The sequence below is a fragment of the Hypanus sabinus genome, chromosome 3, assembly GCF_030144855.1.
Source record: "Hypanus sabinus isolate sHypSab1 chromosome 3, sHypSab1.hap1, whole genome shotgun sequence".
Taxonomy (NCBI): Eukaryota; Metazoa; Chordata; class Chondrichthyes; order Myliobatiformes; family Dasyatidae; genus Hypanus; species Hypanus sabinus.
The window spans coordinates 130,162,891-130,182,435 of record NC_082708.1 but is presented as its reverse complement, the minus strand read 5'-3'; the positions used below and the strand labels follow the sequence as shown (position 1 = coordinate 130,182,435).

The following is a 19,545-nucleotide window of genomic DNA, read 5'->3' as shown; positions in this document are numbered from 1 at the left end:
GAGACTGATATAGTTTGGCACCAGTGGCTTTTGAGGAGTTACCAGTCAATATTGAGCTCAACATAGGATTGCCTTAGGGACTCCACCTCTGGGTTTTTCCTCAGGGTTTACTCCCAAAGCCTTCCGCATGATTGGGTACAGCCACAAGGCAGCAGAGGTTTGAAATTACAGTTGTTCTTCTCTTAAATGAGCTGCCAACTTCAAATGACAAACCCCATCTGCCCGAAGCAACTGGTTTTAAGGCACCAGTAATCTGCTTTTGCCCCTTCCCCTTCCACCAGGCTTAGTAGCTCAGCCACACATGAAGGCTAGGAGTTGGACACACATGCCATTGGGAGCATTTAATAGGTAGTGGGAGCTTAGCCCACTACCACCCCCAGCTATGACAATCTTAAGGAACCTTCCTTTAGTACAGACCACAAAACTATCAATTCTAAATTATCCATCACTTTGATTATTCTTGTTTATTCTGTCATTCAGACTCAACAATTCTCATGCTTAGCTCATATCCGTTACTCTGTTTAGAACAATAACCTTGTGTCTGTTACAACCTGTAACAAATCTCATTAATTCATAGCACTGCTTATGGATTTTTAGGTGATCATGATGCAACAATCCAGAGTTTTAAAATCTACCCATTCAAATCCCTCCAGTATCCTACCCTTCATCATTGCTGCAATGTGAAAGTAATCAAGCAGCTTATCTAGTTACCTTGTTTACTTTTGTTTGGTAGGTCAGGTCAGTAACCTCCTGAAACAATTTCCATAGCAAACAACAAATCAGCCCAAGTGCAGGGTTCTTGAGATATAGTGCAATTCCTCAAATTTTGTTCCATTGCCTTGGCCCCAGTTCTATATTGCATAATAAGAAAAGACCTATACTGCAAATGGAATTTACGTCCATATTTGCTGACTTAATTCAGAGACATGAAAGCATACAAAGTGAAATCAACATGAGAAATAGTTTAGCTGAGTATTTAGACACGTGTTGCTTTTCTCCTCCAGCACCTGAGATGTTGTCCTTGAAGTTAAAAGAGAACTGATATAAAGTACAATGAATCATGCTGAATGTCCTGGATGATTATACAAGGTGGGTAAAAAGGATCACAATGGGACAAACCTAATCACAAGAAGATACAATTTAGTTGGATTTTTCCTGGAAGTAATCAATGAAGGCCACAAAATAATGAGCTGTGGTGCACTTGATCACTAATGAATGAAGAGGCTTATTCAAAATGCCTCTAATGCATCCAGCATTTCTCTTAACACAAAATAGATAAAGCAGAATACTAAATTTATTGTGAAGACAAAGATTATACAAGAGACAAAACAAGTACACATTACTAAATACCTACACTTGATCTTTAGGTTTCCTGTAGCCATGTAACAATGTCGTCAGGGAAAATAGGCAATTTTCATGCATTTAAAAAAAAATACAATATGTATCCATTCAAATATTGAAAGTATACCTGTACATAACAAACTGTTACTGGTAAAGCATTATATCTAAACTTAACTATTTTGATATCTTATTTAAAAAGTAATCACATCAAGACCAAACAAAGAAGGAAATTATGTAAAGTTCACACCTAGGGCAAGTAGAAAAATAATTTCTCCCTTGCACTTGGTAACAATTAACTCCCTAGAACATCAAAAACAGCTAACACTATATATAGATTAACTAATTTGCAAAAAAACTGCACCTGCCTGCTTCACCCAATTTTCATGCCAATATAAACAGATTGAAGGTTACTGGAAAGTGTAGATGCAGATGATCAAATACTCTGTGGAGTAATGTGGTTTCTATTCTATTCTGAAAAACAGAATGAAGCATGTTGGAACTGAATGCTATTTCAATAGCTGAGTATTTGTTCAATTGTCTATGAGAATTTAAAATAAGGGGATTTAGTATTTAGATGCTCTCCTGTTTCATTATGTATTATGCTTAAAATATTAATTAGCTTAATAATCAGGTTGGGCCAAAAGAGCAGAATTTATGGATTATGATCTCCCATCACCCTTCATATGGAGTGTACTGGAACAACAAAAGCAGCAGAATGAAAAATGCCACTGGAAACTGGGACTTACACAGAAAAGTGCACACAAATCCCAGCATTGGCTCCAGTAGTAAGGTAAAAAGTGTGCTTCATGAACTGCCTTTTTGTCATTTTAAATAGTTCTTTTGGAAATTTTACTTTGCTGATTAAATCTTCATTAGATATTTAGTTAGGAAACAGCCCTGAGAAATTATAACTCTAAGTGGCTAACCTCACTTAGATATTTTTGGGTGATAGTAAAACTTCGGAACATTCACAAAGGATATAGTATGGGTTTTCCAAAAGAAGTGATCCAATACACGCTTCCTTTATCATTGGACGAGCCATCAAAGTGCGTCTTCGCCAGTAAAACTAGAAATGATTTCGAACAAAATATGTTAAATTTATAACACAAAAAGAGCTTCCTTAAAAATACATAAATAATTCATATGACATTTTATTGAATCCTGTCGTTTCACCTTTCAAGTCAATACCAATTTATTTGATTGCACAAGGGGCACATTCAGATTTTCCCTTCATTTTATAACCACCCCAAGTTTCTTTTCAATGCTGATAAAACATACATTGAACTTTCCATACACACATTCTCAGTTATTGCAGCAAACAGTAACTGAATATGACGTTCACCTTTACAGTCAAACTGCAGTCAAAAAGTTATTTTGGGCTTAAATTCCTGACTAAGCAATAGTGTATACATATCATAAACAACCTGGCCTAGAATTCAACTGATTATTATAGCTGTTTAATCATTGTAGCCATTATGGTGAATGCTGCCCTTACACAACATCCATAAGAAATAAAACCACTGCAGAATTTAATAAACAAAAAATTCCATCATGCTAATCATTTGTTCAGATCAATATCAGTTCACTCAATATAGACTAGGGATAAACACTTGGAATATTCATGGTATAGTGCTAAGCAGCACGTTAAAACTATTTCTAATATTTTTTAGTAGAGGGAAACACAGTTCTTTATTTTAATTTAGTTGAACCAATATTTCTATGGATGCTGACATGCTTCACAGGAACAGCTTCTTCACCTCTACCATCAGATTTCTGAATGGACAATGAATCCATGTGCATAACCTCACTATATATTTTTGCTCTCCTTTTACATTACTTATGTATATAACTCTTGTGTCATTTACAATACTAGCATGCAAAAGTTTGGGCACACCTGGTCAAAATTTCTGTTACTGTGAATAGCTAAGTGAATAAAAGATGACCTGATTTCCAAAAGGCATGAAGTTAAAGATGACATATTTCTTTAATATTTCAAGGAAGAATACTTTTTTATTTCCATCTTTTACAGTTTCAAAATAACAAAAAAAGGAAAAGGGCCTGAAGCAAAAGTATGGGCACCCTGCACGGTCAGTACTTAGTAACACCCTCTTTGGCAAGTATCACAGCTTATAAACGCTTTCTGTAGCCAGCTAAAAGTCTTTCACTTCTTGTTTGGGGTATTTTCACCCATTCTTCCTTGCAAAATGCTTCTAGTTCTGTGAGATTCTTGGACCGTCTTGTATGCACTGCTCTTTTGAAGTCTATCCACAGATTTTTGATGATGTTTAGGTCGGGGGACTGTGAGGGCCATGGAAAAACCTTCAGCTTGCGCCTCTTGAGGTAGTCCATTGTGGATTTTGAGGTGTGTTTAGGATCATTATCCTATTGTTGATCATTATCCTCTTTTCATCTTCGGCTTTTTCACAGACGGTGTGATGTTTGCTTCCAGAATTTGCTGGTATTTAATTGAATTCATTCTTCCCTCTACCAGTGAAATGCTCCCCATGCCACTGGCTGCAACACAAGCCCAAAGCATGATTGATCCACCCCTGTGCTTAACAGTTGGAGAGGTGTTCTTTTCATGAAATTCTGCACCCTTTTTTCTCCAAACATACCTTTGCTCATTGTGGCCAAAAAAGTTCTATTTTAACTTCATCAGTCCACAGGACTTGTTTCCAAAACACATCAGGCTTGTTTAGATGTTCCTTTGCAAACTTCTGACACTGAATTTTGTGGTGAGGACACAGGAAAGGTTTTCTTCTGATGACTCTTCCATGAAGTTCATATTTGTGCAGGTGTTGCTGCACAGTAGAACAGTGCACCACCACTCCAGAGTCTGCTAAATCTTCCTGAAGGCCCTTTACAGTCAAAAGGGGGGTGGGGTTTTGCTTTGCCTTTCTAGCAATCCTACAAGCAATTCTCTTGGAAAATTTTCTTGGTCTTCCAGACCTGAACTTGACCTCCACCGTTCCTGTTAACTGCCATTTTTTAATTACATTATGAACTGAGGAAATGGCTACCTGAAAACGCTTTGCAATCTTCTTATAGCCTTCTCCTGCTTTGTGGGCATCATTTATTTTAATTTTCAGAGTGCTAGGCAGCTGCTTATAGCAGCCCATGGTTGCTGATTGTTGGGACAAGGTTTGAGGAGTTAAGGTATTTATAAAGCTTTGAAATTTGCATAACCTGGCCTTTCCTAATCATGACTGTGAACAAGCCATAGCCCTAACAAGCTAATTAAGGTCTGAGACCTTGGTAAAAGTTATCTGAGAGCTCAAATCGCTTAGGGTGCCCAAACTTTGCATGGTGCTCCTTTCTTTTTTTTCACTCTAAAATTGTACAAAGCAAAAATAATACAATAACCTTGCTAAAAATGTTGAAAATAATGTTTCATCTTTAACTTTATGACTTTTGGAGATCAGTTCATCTTCTACTCACTTAACTTTTCACAGTAACACAAACTTTGACCACGGTGACCAAACTTTTGCATGCCACTGTATACTTATGTATTGTACTTCTGCCATGAAACAACAAATTTCATGACATATGCCATTAAAATTATACCTGATTCTGATTCAGTTTCATAGGACTCTTAACATTCTTCACTATCTTGCTTAATATAAGAATCTGAAACCATTATTGACTATGTGGATCTTAAAGCATACTCCACCATTCAATGTAATGCCTGATCGAGTATTTGTCTGAACTTCAGTTTCTTGGCTATTCTCCACAACATTTGCCTCCCCAACAGACTAAAATCTTATTAATGTAGACTATAAATAATTCAACTTCCATAGCTCTCTGGGGTAGAAAATTCCAAAAAGTTCTCAGCAGAAATTCACTTTCATCTCTATCTGAATTGAACAATTCCTTATTCGAAAGCAATACTCCGAAATTTTATATTTACCCACAAGGGCAAAGAAGCTCTCTGCACTTCCTTTGTCAAGAACCCTCCAAATTTCAAAAAGGTCACCTCTCATCCTTTTAAACTCTTGTAATTTAGACCCAACTTGCACATCTGTTCCTCAAGACAATCTCTTAACCCCAGGGATCAATCTAGTGAACCTTTGGTGAAATGTTTCCAGTAACTGCCAGATGAATATATACAGATCCACATTTACTCTTTGGGAATTATCAGTCATTAAATATAGAAACAAAAGCTATATGCGCTCCACCAGATGTGGCTTCAGCTTTGCCCTGTTGTGTTGTAGCAAGGTTTTTCTACTTGAAGTTATATCTTCTTTATTTACAATTTTTCCTCTTATCTTCGATTTGCCAGCAAAATTAACTGCAATTTCATGTTTGCGTTTCACTGTTTCAAAGTAACTATTTACAAATACTGATGGTTTGACATCTAGTTCACTGGAAGCTTGCTTTTCATTGTGTTTCACTTCTCAGGTGCCCCAGCTCCCAGTAGGACCCCCAAAGAGTGAAACGCAAACAGAAGAACGAGCACCCAATGACCCAGACATCAAGCCATTAGAATTTGTGAAATTATATTGTGAATTATTGGAATTTTACTGTAACCAAATAGCATTAATACTTTTAATTAAAAGTTGCAGCAATGGTCATCATGGCTTTAAGAAATCATATATCCAGCTATTTTATGTCGATTACATACAGTTTAAACTAATTTTATTTGTTTCCACTTACATGGTCTCCAGTGCCTGCCAGATGAATGCATACAGGTCGATATTTGCTCTTCCATTCTTTGGGAATTATAAACTGAAACCTGCAGCAATGGCAGTGTGAGTAACTTCACGTGGCAAGTGGCACAATGATGTGATAATCATAAATCCTAAACACACAGAACCTGGACTGAGAAAGACATCTGATATATAATTTATCTCAGCTAACATGCAAACAATTGCTTTTTCGTGATGTGTAGAAATAAACAACCTTATCCTAAACCTCTACAATGTGAAATCCTTTGGATAAAGCTGTATTCTTGATAGCTACTAAAATTTAAATTTCCTTAATATGTTAAAAATGAATAATTTATTATGCATATATTAGAATTTTGAGATTAAGTTAGACTTTGAAATGTGTCGGCATAACTTTTCCCTTCTGAATCCGAAGAAGCACTTACATTTATTCCTATCCGAACAGTTTACTCTGTTATATCGAACAGGAGGACGTGGGCATACTGTCAATACAAGGAGTTGAGTGTCCTAATCCCTGGTAATATCCACATTCATTGTGCTGACCTGAGCCTCACATCTCAGTATTTATAACCACAACATTTGCACCAATACCAGTCCTGACAGACAGACTCTCTAGACTGAACGGTGGGCAATCCCTTCCTGCAAGATTGGCAACAGAGAGCAGAGATTTATCCCATGCGTCAGAAAAATCACTGATCCCTGAAATGTATTGGTTTTCCAAAAGCTTGTGGCTCACAATTTCATCGCTCAGTTAGTAAAAGTAATTTGTGACATTGTACGAAATATCTTAAATTTGACCAAACAAGGAGAGCTTTTGAGGTTCATAGAATTATTTTCTTCATTATGAAATATGAGAACCAGAAAATCAACAAATAGTATTAACTAAAGACAGTAAACATATTAATATTTGGTACTTTGCAGGAGCCACAGTTAATGATAAATATTGCTATTTTGTAATTAATCATCCAGGACAGCTTGTATGTCCAGAATATTTTAAAGACTTTCAGCCTTCATTAATAAGTTTTAGAAAAGCAGAAGCTTTGATGATAACTTGAGGCTGAACAGGGAACTGTGTATACTATCATGTAGACATCTGCTTGGAGAATCTGGGGGTAACTAAACATGGTCAAAATTGAGCCTGTCAACCTGATTAAGGCAAATCGTTAGCCCCAATAACAATTAAAAAAACGAAAGAAGCTAAGCACTCAGCAGGTCAGACTTTCCACAGATGCAATCTGATCCAATGACTGATTCCAGCATTTTCTGTGTACATTTCAGACTTTCAGCACCAAGTTTATATTTTCCCAAAAAAAGTTGTATTTGAATTTGGTATCAAATTTTAATATTCACATCTTCAGCCCCAAGACACTTCATCTTAGCAATACAACACATCCCTTTCTTTTACTTTACACTGAAATTGCCATTGATCTCAATTTTCCCCTGGAATAAAGTACCTCACATTCTCACTACTGAGTAAGGATGATTATTGGTTTTCTTTTTGGAAAATATACATGATTATTTTGTGTCTGTAAGCACCATTTTGGCAATCCAATGTGAAAATCTTTAAATTTCAGAATTTCCATCCTTTTTTTCTAGTCAATTCAGCCCTGCTATTCGGTACTTCATGGTAATTATACACTTAGGTCTTATGTCATCCTTAAAATTGTATTTTTTTTAGTGACTACAATTTTAAAGAGAATAGAACTGCACAGAATTCCACATGTGGTCCAAAAAAGACTGTATACTTATCAAAAAAATTCTCTTTTTCTATCCTATCCATCTAGAATTTTATAGCCCCATGATTACATGTGTGAATCAGCATCTCCTAACACCTGTTTGGTCCTATCCAATTTGGTCTCATTCTTCCATGAGAGTAAGTATTTCCATATTTCTCCTTCCAAAAGAATCACCACAGAAGGATGGAAATTTATTTGCTATTTGGAAACTGTTTATATTTTAAGGTCCTCTAAATTTTGTGGAAATTTTCCTTAATGTAAACAACATTCATTAAGTTGGAGTTATCTACAAACTGAGCTGTACTTCAGAGCCCAACAGAAATTCTATCGCTGATCCCCATGAAATAATGTATTCATCTTCTGCCAAATTGAACAATTACATTTCACTCTGTTCTATATTACTTTATGACATATTGTGGAACACTAATTTAAATCACTTCAAAGGCCGGCAAAAGCCTGACTTTCTTTTCAGAAATCGGTCCTGTAGCCTCGCTTTCAGTTAGGTTGCTACAATTAATTTCCATTTAATCCTTGAATATTGTTTCCAATATCTTTCCAGTATGACATTAACCTAACTGGTCAATAGTTCTGTCTTTTGATTTCCAAGAATAATGTCCACCAGACCTCTATTTCCTTTATTACTTAATATGCCTTTTGCATTTCTTCCCTACCTTCAATACAATCACCTGTGGGTACAATTCAACCAGTTCAACTGCAGTTAGGCTAGTGTGTCCTAATCTGGAAATTAGTCTTTACAAGAGATATCAATACCTCAGAGATGGGACAGAGGAGATTTAACCAAACGTATAGAGAAATAAGGAATGCAGTACACTGAAGCTAATATTATACTCTTTTAAAAAATGAGACTTTAAAACTTTAAGACTGTAAAATTTGCAGTCTTTTGACCACAAAGATTAATTGATAATCTGACAAGATTATTAGCAATTGGAGGCTACAGGTTTGAAATTATGGCAGTAAAAGTTAAGAAAAGGAGAATTTCTTTTGAGTTCATTGAGCTCTGTTGATCTAACATTGGAAGAAATCTAGCAATAACTTAAACTATACCAAAAAAATCAAAACATTTTGAAGAAATAATACTGTAAAGCTGGAAATACGAAATAAATACAAATATTGCTAGAAACATTCAGCATAAGAGGTGCCAATTGTAAAGAAAGAAGCAGAGTTAACTTTCCATGCTAACAGTTTTCATTAAAATATTTCTGGGCCTCATAGAAAGAACAAGGAACTGGGTCTTGAAAACCCAGTAGACATATCATGGGTCAATGAAACTTTTTCTGTTCATTATGCCAATTTTAATTACTTCCTTATTTCCAACCTATATACAGCAAAATGCTTTGACATCTTTTTGATCGCCTCTTCTAATATCACATTTATTTTGGTAGTTTCTTTAGTAACCACCAAGGCTGTCATATCACCATTTATCCTGTTCTTCTCTTGATCGACCTATCTTCCTTTGTTTTGCTATTTTTGGATTGGTGAATATTTATAATATTTATATTATCTGATAGTGTAATTTGGCATTTCTCTTTGACTTCCAAATCATTTTATTCAAGACAGTTGTATGCATCTTTGTATTTGCTTTTGGCTTTGTTCCAACTAATCCATTCATTAATTTCCCTCTTCATCTTGAGTTATTGGCTTTCATATTTTGAAGCAAAATATATTACCGTGAACTTCCAGTCATCCAACTAATTTCTTCCTAAAAGTGTTTGAAGTCTTGGTCGATAATTTTCTCCAATTTATCTTCCCAAGTTCTATCCTCCATCTCTCAAGATTAATTATTTTTCCCCAAAATGCAATCTGTATCTTCCTTGCACATCTCAGTATCATTAGTCATAGAGCTGTACAGCATGGAAACAGACCTTTCAGCCCAACAGCTTCTTGACCAAGGTGCCCTTTGAGCCAGTTCCACTTATATTTGGCTGAGATCACTCTGAACATTTTCTATTCATGGACCTGCTCGAATTTCCCTTAAATGGTGTAATTGTCTGCCTTTACCACTCCACTGGTAGCTCGCTCATATTCTTGCCACCATTTGTGAAAATGTTACCTCCTAGGTCTCCTTAAACATATGCTGTATATTTTTATGACTCCCCTACACTGGGGAAAAAACTGTCAATCCAGGTTGCCTATGCCCATCATGACTTTATATACTTCTGCAAGGTCAATATTCAGCCTCCTTCACTACATGGAATACAATCCCAGCCTAAAAAATCTCTTCTTGAAACTCATACCCTGCTGTCTGTATGCTGTCCAGCATCCTTCTTATAGTACGGTGACCGGAATTGTACATAATATTCAAGGTCCAGCCTCTCCAATGTCCTATATAGTTGTAGCATGACAACTCTTGTACTCAGTGCCCCATCTGATGTAGGCAAGTGTTTCAATGAGCCAAAACAATCAGTACCTTGTAGTTGCTGAAGCCAATCAAAGGCTGCCATTCACTGATTGGTTGTTGTCCCAGTCAAGGACTCAAGTGTTCTGGGGTAAAATATTGAAACAGTCTCACTGGGGAGTGAGAGTTTGAGTGGAATCCTGAAACTGGTGCAGTTTTATTGAATAAAGGGTTATTTTGTATTCCAGCTTGTTGGGCTTTGGATCTTATTAGTAGTTATCGGTAAGCAAAAATATCAAGCATGTCATAAATCATCTTCAACACTGTCTATCTGTGTTGCCAATTTCATGGAACTATGTACTTGTACCCAACGTCTATCTATTCTACAACACTCCAGGGCCTCATTATTGATTATGCAAGTCCTGTCCTGAGTTATTTCACCAAAGTGCATCACCTTACACTATCCGAGTTACATTCCATCTGCCATTCTTTTATGTAATCTCCCAGTTTATCTGGATCCTGTAGTAACGTTAGGTAACCTTCTTCACTATATACCATTCCACCAATTTTGGTGACATCCGTAAACTTTCTAATCATGCCACTTATATTCTCATCTAAATCATTAATATTTATGACAAATAGCAGAGGACATAGTACTGATCTCCACAGTACAACACTGGTCATATGCCTCCAATATGGAAACACAACTCTTCACTACGACAGTGACGGCTCCCAACATAGCTCATCCTAGACTCCATTATGATCTCACCTTCGGGACTAGCCTACCAAATGGGATCTTGTCAAAAGCAATGCTAATGCCCAAGTAGACAGTATCAACTGCTCTGCCTTTATCATCCTTTTGGTTACCTTATCAAAAAATCTTAATTAAATTCATGAGACACGATCTTCCATGCACAAAGCCATGCTGAGTATCCCTAATCAAGACTTGCCTTTCCATCATTATAATCCTTATTAAACGTGATCATTATTGTTTAAATGATCCCCTGTACCTTCCTATCTGTTCTGTTTCATTTCTCAGTCTTGAAATCAGGAAATTATACTCAGGTTTCTTGCTTAATTTGGCTAGGCTTCCACAAACTGTTTAACTTTAGTGACTTTCTATTGTTTCCTTCCAGCAGGACCTCTATAAATATTGTTTCTGGATATTAATCAAAAATAATGAACTCTTAAATATTATTGACCCACTACTATTCTACGCTCTTCTTCTTAAAAGGTTATCCACCTTGCTAAGAAGATCTTAAAAGGAGCAAACTATACCAAATTCTCAGAGTCAAGTCATGACACATACTTTACAGATATTCTAACTGAATAGTTTAACTAGAAAACATTTAACAGTTCATATATTTTTAATTAAATCTGATAGATATCAATGTTTCTAACAATGTACAGATGAAAAACTATGCTTACTAACATAATTGTCTAATCCACTGTACTCAAAATGGATTTTTGACATCATTAACTTTTGACCTTAAATAAACGATGGTCAAACAATTGCATGCTGATGACACAATGGAAGAGGGAAATAGATCAGAAACTGTTAAAGGTTGGCATCATCAGTAATTGCAATGACATATTATGAATAATATAGATTAATAGAATAAATAGCGTTTTTTAAAAATCAGATAATGTTGGGAAAATCTGGGGCATTTATGAATGTAACCTATACATCTTAAAAAGAAAAATCTAATGTTTTCTTTTACCTGTTTAAGGGCAAATCACATCACATCTCAAAAAGTCTTGCAAAACCATTCATGAATCAATTGTATGTTTTCATTTCCTTACCTTGCATTGACAGATTCAGCTGGCATAATCCCTGGCAAATAATGATCCAGTGGAGATACAAAATGCCCATCCATGATCTGACAGTCTGCCTGCTCCTCTACCTGTAGAGAAAACCACTATTGTATTCAATTATGCAACAAAGAAATGAACATCAATTTCCACATACCCTTCCCATATTTAAAAAAGACATCTTCTCAGGCTACATACTGCTAAGCCAGGGACATGACATAAACTTTAGCCTTCCACTGGTGAAGCTTGGTGAAGAGAGGCTGTCCATGAGCAATGTTCATCAAATATCTGTCATATTAATCTTATATTCCAGCACCTGGCCTGTAGTTTAACAACTCACCTAACAACTTCTTGTATATTATAAAATGACTTGCCTTTACCATTCTCTCAGTTGGAGGGCCAAATATTTTCAGCTACTTAATCAATGGCCAAGCAGGCAGAATTAAAAGAACTAAAAGGTAGTACAGAATTAAATTAATAGCCTCTTTAAAAAACACTACAGGTTCCAAATAATTGTAAAAGAGGACTTGTCTCATTAATTCATAAGGTTTTGCCTGCCGCACCTCACCCAATCATTATCTGTGAAATTGGTGCATAGGACAAATGCTGTACAATTTATCTTTTGGGGGAAAAAAATCTAATTGTCACGAACTCACCGCTGGCGTTAATACTAGCCCAGTTCCTCCTTAGTTCCATTTGCTCCATGGAAGCAGGAGTCTTCTTAAATACTGCAACGCAGGTAATTCCTAGGTAATGAATAGCTTCCTTTTTATAGACGTCCCAACATCGAGTTCGCCCACACTTTGGGTAATACACAATAATCACTACCTAGTAACCATACCTCCATGATACTGTAGTGAGTGGCAACAAAAACAGAGAAGACCAAATACTGAAAGTGGGGGAGGGACAAAAGGGGGCCAGACATAGCAATTAAGGCGTACGTTTGTCAGACTTTTGAATTTAATAATACTATGGGAGTTAATTCACATGTATGAGGGTCAATAAGTTGGGATGACCTGTAACAACATTATGCCATAAAGCAAACCAGCAAGCCACTTAACAGAAGCCATGGAAAATAGTGCCATTGCAATTACTTCATTCCAAAGTAAATTTAATACTTAAATATCTCTGAACAGAGAAATGGAAGATAGGGAAACCACCTCAAAATCTATTTGAGACTATACAAATAAAGCCTCAAAAAATCAGATTGAAATACAAATGTTTTTCCAGAATTGGTAAGGAACAAAGAGCCTAATGAAAAGGAGGAAATAAAGAAAACAGCATTAATAAAACAAAATTCCCTCAAGACATTAAGGGAATTAAAAACTGCTATATCGCCAGGACCTGACAGGTGACATCCTGAGTACTACAAGGTGCAAATGAACTCTTTAATAGATATCAGCAAAAGGAGGGAAATAAATGGAGTCAGTAAGGGAAGTGATAAGAATGCACTGGGAAAACATTAACAGGATTAACAAAATCAACATGAATTTATCAAAGGGAAATCATCTTTGACAAATCTAATTTTTTTTCACAATTTTCTATGTAGGATATATGGACATAGTATACTTGAGCAACACAAACAAAACTCAGCTCAGGAAACATCAATGGAATAAAATGGAGCAGTCAACGTCTTGGGCCAAGATCTTTCCTCAGGACTTAGAAGGAAGGGGAAGATACCAGAATAAAAAGGTGGGGGGAAGGGAAGGAGGCTAGCTAGAAGGTGATAGGTGAAACCAAGTGGATGAGAAAGGTCAAGGGCTGGAGAGGAAAGAATCTGATAATAGAGATGGGGCAGAGGAGAAAGGAAAGGCAGAGGAAACACACAAGTCCACATAAGATGTTAGAGTGCATAATTTAAGCAGATGGAATAGCAGGTATCACATTGCAATGGATAACAAAACAAAATTAATAGAATAAGTGGGCCTTTTTCTCATCATCTAGATGACGAGGAAACCATAGCTGATGAGCCCCATCTGATTTTAATATGCCAGTAACCTACCTTTACCTCTTATCCTGCCAGGAGAAACAAGTTTGCCGAGCATAGTAGCTAAGCCACAAGTGAAGGGCAGGAGCTGGTCAGAGGCTATTTCAGACACATGCCATTGGGAGTATTTAATAAGCAGTGGGAGCTTACCCTACAACCACCCCCAACTATTACAACCCAGGAACCACTCATGATGATAGAACAAGAAAATGATGTTGAGATAGAGAATTAGCAATCATTATATACACTCAGAATATGTTCCCAGACACCAACATGGTATCAGTGCTAAAAGCTTTCATTCTTGCCTTATAATTAGAGGTAAGTGTGTTACTGATAGCACTGCTGCACTGGGAACATCATTTGAACCCATTTTCCTTATTGCCTTTTGCTACTGAGCCAGGAGTCTGCCACAGACCTCACAATGTACTGCTCTATAATTAATGCAGAAAAACTTCTTAAAAGGGCTAGTATGAAAGCCAGGGCAGTACAGTATACAGAGCAAGGCAGGCACTGTAGCCACTCAATGCTGAGGAGTGGGGCCCAGGGCTGCATTCGGATTGTCCTGTTGGAGATCAGCAGCACCTTCTCCATATGTTAACAGACTGCCTGGATCCCGTGGTTTCTGTCAGCACCACCTGTTTGATATGATGAAACCCAACACCTCAGTGATGAGCAGCTGACCATTCACCATGGCAAAGTCATCAACAGCCCTAAAAGGCAACCATTCTGTATCTATCCATAGGGCAATTTTTTGCTGGGAGAGTGCCAGCAAAGGCCAGGACTCAAACTGAGCTCTTGACACAGCTATAACCAGAGAAGCAGAGAAGGTAGACGGGGTTATTCCAGATTCCCAAAACAGCACAACGTAACCTGAGCAGATGTTCTTTGTAAAGTATGGAAAGGGATATGTACCTGAGCATTCAGAATGGAGTATCATGTGTGCTATAATGAATCACTGCCCTGTGAGATAGTGCTATTCAATGATGGAGCTGGTTCATATCGTATTTTTTCCTCTTTCCTTGTTCTCAGTCCAGTGATGCCCTGAACATTTATTTTTAAAATAAAGATTCCAACAGCTAATGTAAATAGGCAATTCCCAAGAATGCTAAATGGAATTAGATGACAACTGCTACATAGTCTAAAATCACTTCCATCTCAACAACAGCCCTCTGCTGTCAGGCTCTCTGTTCTACCAATTCAGTATCAATTTCTTCAAGATTGGAAAAACCAAATCCATTAACTCCCAAACCCAATTATAGGCTTTGTTCTTTTGAGACTAATTCATTCTTCCAATGCATATTTTCAGACTGAGCTAAATAATAAATGTCCCGCAATAAAATAAATTTGAAATATTGAGCAGGTCATGCAGAAACAATGTTAACATTTCAGCTGAATAACTTCATATGAAAAGTAGAAAGAACAAGAAAACAAGTATATTCAACACTTCAGTGAAAAGGGACGACTGAGAGGATAAATGATTGTGATAGGAAAGTCACCAAATGGATCTGGATGACACAGTATTTATATGGGTTATCAATGCTATTAAAAGTAAGAAGGGGGAGAGATGAAAGAATACGTGTTAGGATGAAGCTTAAAAGAAACTGGATGACTCAAAATGGCATTGGTGCTGGCTAAGAGAGGATTAATGAAGATTTATTCACTTGCCAATCTATCTGAAGCTAATATAAACCTCAATAATCAATTGTTGCAATGCCCACAGTTCTGGTCTCATCCATCATAAGCTCCAGTTTATTCAAAACATAGCAATCATCAAAATATTAGCTTCATTCATACCTGATCTACATTGCTCAGATTAGTCTGCAAACAAACTCAATTCTTTCTGGAACTTTGCTCTGATCTGCTATTTTGTTCTCCAACATCTATACCTCAAATCCTTCTCAATCATAGTGCATTAGACACTCACTTCATTTTGCTATAGTGCTATACTTTATCATTTTAATTGGTAATTATAAAATGTTGCAATGGAGTTAGCTGGATGTGCTTTCCCCCAATTGTTTATCTTTAAAACTGTCTCATTCACTGTTCATCTACTTACACATTTACCTAAGCCTTGTTGGATGAAACTTGGACAGTAAGGGGTAGGGACAGCCAGTGACAATAGCAAAATCAATCATAATCTACTCCCAATCTTGTCCTGATACAATGTTGATACAGATGATTCATGCAGTAAGAACAGGACTTTTTTTTTTAAAACACCTTCTTCAATATAAGTATTTTAAGACGGTTTTCACCCACATTCTTCCTCTGAATCTGGAACTGTAACAGTAACTAAAAAGTTAATTTGAGATTGTTTATCATGAAAATTACAGCAATTATTTGATAGTTCTAACTTAAAACTGATTAAATCATCCTTAACTTGATAAGTTCCAGGGAATTCAATCCAAATAAACATTTAACCCTAGGTATCATTACAGTAAGACAAACTTGAGGGAAGCATTGATCAACCAAATATTCTGATCACATCTTATGCATTTTCCTGCTACACACAAATTCACAGAACAGAAAGATGAAACAACATCAACGAAAACCATTTTGTTCATTTTTGGGGGCTAGTCGATATATAGATGTTTATCTAACAAATTAATAGAGGTCCATCTTAATAATTTCCCACATTAATTCCACTAACTCAAGAGCAATCCAAGAAGTTATAATTGTAAGTATACATAAACTGACAACCAGTTTTGTCTTTTCACTACCTAAATTTATAAGGAAGCTAGAAACAATTCTATCATACATGAAGTATTAACAGCACTTATATAGCTAGGTATGAAATCACAATTGGTTCTAAATATCCTCTCAGCGTTGATGCATTTAAGCCACATTTAAGTTTTAGTCTATTTATTTTCCATTTCCCACCCGTGTCTTGCCAACTCACTAAATCCAACTCAGTACATCAGTGTCCTGCTTCACTCAACATAATCATCCCATCATCAAGATAATTTTTTAAAACATTATTTTACTCCCACAGCTGCTAAAAACTCAACCATGCATTTGAACACACTTCGATTTTCCAACATCTTCCTAGTCATCCCCCCCAACTATTCAAAAGCATTTTATTCACAACTGCAGCACAAAATCCATTTGAACTGAGCCAATAATTACTTAGCATTCCTTTTTCTATTAACTTTCAGGGGTTACCTCCAGTTTACTGACTTACTTCGGAAATCATTTCATGTACTCATGCCATCCATACCTCTTCATCATATAAACGTTCCTACTCTCAAATTATTTGAAAGAACAGTATCAGGTGAAAGTTCTACTCCGCCTATATTTCAAATGCTTAACTGATACTCAACTGGTCGGTCAAAGTCCTGGAGCTTTACTATTTCTATGCCTTCACCACAAGGTAGCTTTACAAGGAAGGCTTTAACATCACAACCAACTTCAAGAACAATTAGGGATATGGATTAAATGCTAATTATGGCACATCCAACTAGGGTCACTACCATTTCTTTATATTCTGGCATAATTAGTCTTGAAGAATTTAATTCCTTTCCTCTTGCTAAGTTTCTCCCTACCATCGGAAGCATTCTCAAAAATCAACCTCTTTCGCAATTACTTCAGTTCTTTCTAACATCTCCAGTTGCTAAAGTGCTAAGTCTGACTTGCTTGTCAAATGTGTCTAAAATTAAAAGATCAATACAAGTGTCAACTGATACTAAAAATTATATCCTGCCATGACTGAACCGGAAAATATGAAGCTACAGAACCAGTTGAGGATAGAATTCAACAATTGATACTACCAAAATTAATCTACAATAACATATATACTATTATTATTCCCCATGACAATCCAGGAGATTCTGCTGGAATCCAACACCAGAATTAGTACTTTCTATCACAACCTAGCCAAAAATCAGCTTTACAGAGGTATGTGTGTCTAGTTAAATCAGCCAAAGACTGAAACAATTACATTCTGGCACACAATCTAATCTAATGCAAAAGTCATGCACTTTTAAAAGATCTTTTTGTGACAGTTTATTACCTTGTCGATGAATATGGGATAGTCTTTTGGTACTAATTGTTGACATTTTTCTCTGTTTCCTATTGTTTTCCTAAATTCAAACAATCTGCAATTTTAAAAGGAAAAGAATTACATTACTTGAGTGAATTTTATATTCATGTGAGTGTTAAGTATTTCATTAAATGTGCCCATCATATTGTTGAATGCCGTAAGTTGAAGCATACATTTGGAATTACAAACAAAAGCAAAGCAACATTATCATTTACAGAATTAAGTATTAAAATTTGATAATTGATCTCTATTTAGAGAGTAAAGCAGAGACTTTTTCCCCTAAGGAGAAAATTGCTAATACAATGGGCACAATTTTATGATGACTAGAGGAAAGTATAGGAGGGTTGTCAGAGGTTGTGGTTTTTTAAAAAAATGCAGAGAGGGGTAGTTGCAAGGAACACATTGCCAGGGTCTGGTAATGCAATACAATACAAGCAGATACAATAGGGACATTTAAGAAACTCTTAGAATGGCATGCAGGTGAAAGAAAATTGGAAGTCTATGGGAGAGGGAAGGATTAAATTGATCAGAAGAGTAGGTTAAATGGTCAACACAACATCATGGGCCAATTGGCCTGCGCTGTCTGTACATTATATTCTATGTTCCAGTGTGTTATTAATTGGATAACATCAATAGTTTGTAAAGTCTTCCAATCTGGCAAAGTTGAAGCAGGCTAAAATAATAACATTCTAACAGTATTGTAAATCAGCAGACAAACCAGCTATAAAATCAATCCCACAAATGAAATAGTCCACTAGGTTACTGTAACAATGTACACTAAAATAATGAGTGACATAATCAAGAAATGACACCAAGAGTACCTTCTGAGATCGTCTGGTTTTCCCCATCCTTGGATGAAAAACTTCGTAAGAAGGAACCGTCTATAGAGGACGTCCAATTTACTGACACCCATTAGAAGGTCCAATTAATTTTAAATACATCTAATTAAACAAAAAATTTCCAATCACATATTTAATAGGTAAATTAAAGATATAAAATTATTACAATTATGAAAACATAATTAAAATTATTTTATCCAATACTTAACAAATGTTAACATTTTTACATAAATCCTCAGCTTTTGAAACTATAAAGGAAAAAATTCTTGGCATCTCTCAAACTAGGCTACTTCCCCAAAAGTGCAAATATTAACTTGACCCTTGGAATTAAATTACCTCATTCTACAACTACAGTTGCAAGAAAAAATTTGTGAAGCCTTTCCAGTTACCTGGTTTTCTGCATTAATCAATCGTAAAATGTGGTCTGATCTTCATCCAAGTCTGCCTAAACTAATAACACAACAAACAATTGTACTTTTCATGTCTTTATTGAACACATTGTTTAATGATTCACAAGTATCTGAACTTTTGTATTTAATAATTGGTAGAACCACCTTTAGCATCAATAACCTCCACCAAACGTTTCCTGTATAGGCAATCCCCCGGGTTACGAACGAGTTCCGTTCCTGAGTCCATCTTTAAGTCAGATTTGCACGTGTCGGAACAGTATGCAAGTCGGAACAGGTACATCTACTATTATTTAGCGTCAGTTAGTCAAACGTTTGTCTTAGTATATAGTATATATTTTACCTTTCTATGCATATAAAACACTTA

At 36.1% G+C, this 19,545-nt stretch overlaps 1 protein-coding gene and 1 long non-coding RNA gene across 10 annotated transcripts in view; one reads left to right on the top strand and one right to left on the bottom strand.

The window, feature by feature from the left end:
- LOC132391652 (uncharacterized) overlaps window positions 1–19,545 on the top strand; it is a 43,785-nt gene that overhangs the window by 12,017 nt on the left and 12,223 nt on the right. For 2 of the 8 annotated variants that reach the window (XR_009511294.1, XR_009511291.1), the window contains exons 3-6: window positions 1,005–1,089; window positions 6,006–6,089; window positions 7,790–7,878; window positions 19,366–19,455. This is a non-coding gene — a long non-coding RNA (uncharacterized LOC132391652). The other 6 variants (XR_009511295.1, XR_009511296.1, XR_009511290.1 and 3 more) reach the window with 6 other exon arrangements.
- abhd18 (abhydrolase domain containing 18) overlaps window positions 1–19,545 on the bottom strand; it is a 61,979-nt gene that overhangs the window by 38,383 nt on the left and 4,051 nt on the right. The window contains exons 3-8 of one of the 2 annotated variants that reach the window (XM_059965112.1): window positions 18,754–18,873; window positions 17,903–17,987; window positions 11,901–12,001; window positions 5,995–6,073; window positions 2,323–2,407; window positions 1,355–1,382 (exon numbers count right to left, since the gene is read on the bottom strand). In XM_059965112.1, the coding sequence (XP_059821095.1) occupies window positions 1,355–1,382; window positions 2,323–2,407; window positions 5,995–6,073; window positions 11,901–12,001; window positions 17,903–17,987; window positions 18,754–18,845 (470 nt within the window). In that variant the 5' untranslated portion in view covers window positions 18,846–18,873. Of the gene's footprint in view, window positions 1–1,354; window positions 1,383–2,267; window positions 2,408–5,994; window positions 6,074–11,900; window positions 12,002–17,902; window positions 17,988–18,753; window positions 18,874–19,545 lie in introns of those variants that run through there. The other variant, XM_059965111.1, reaches the window with a different exon arrangement.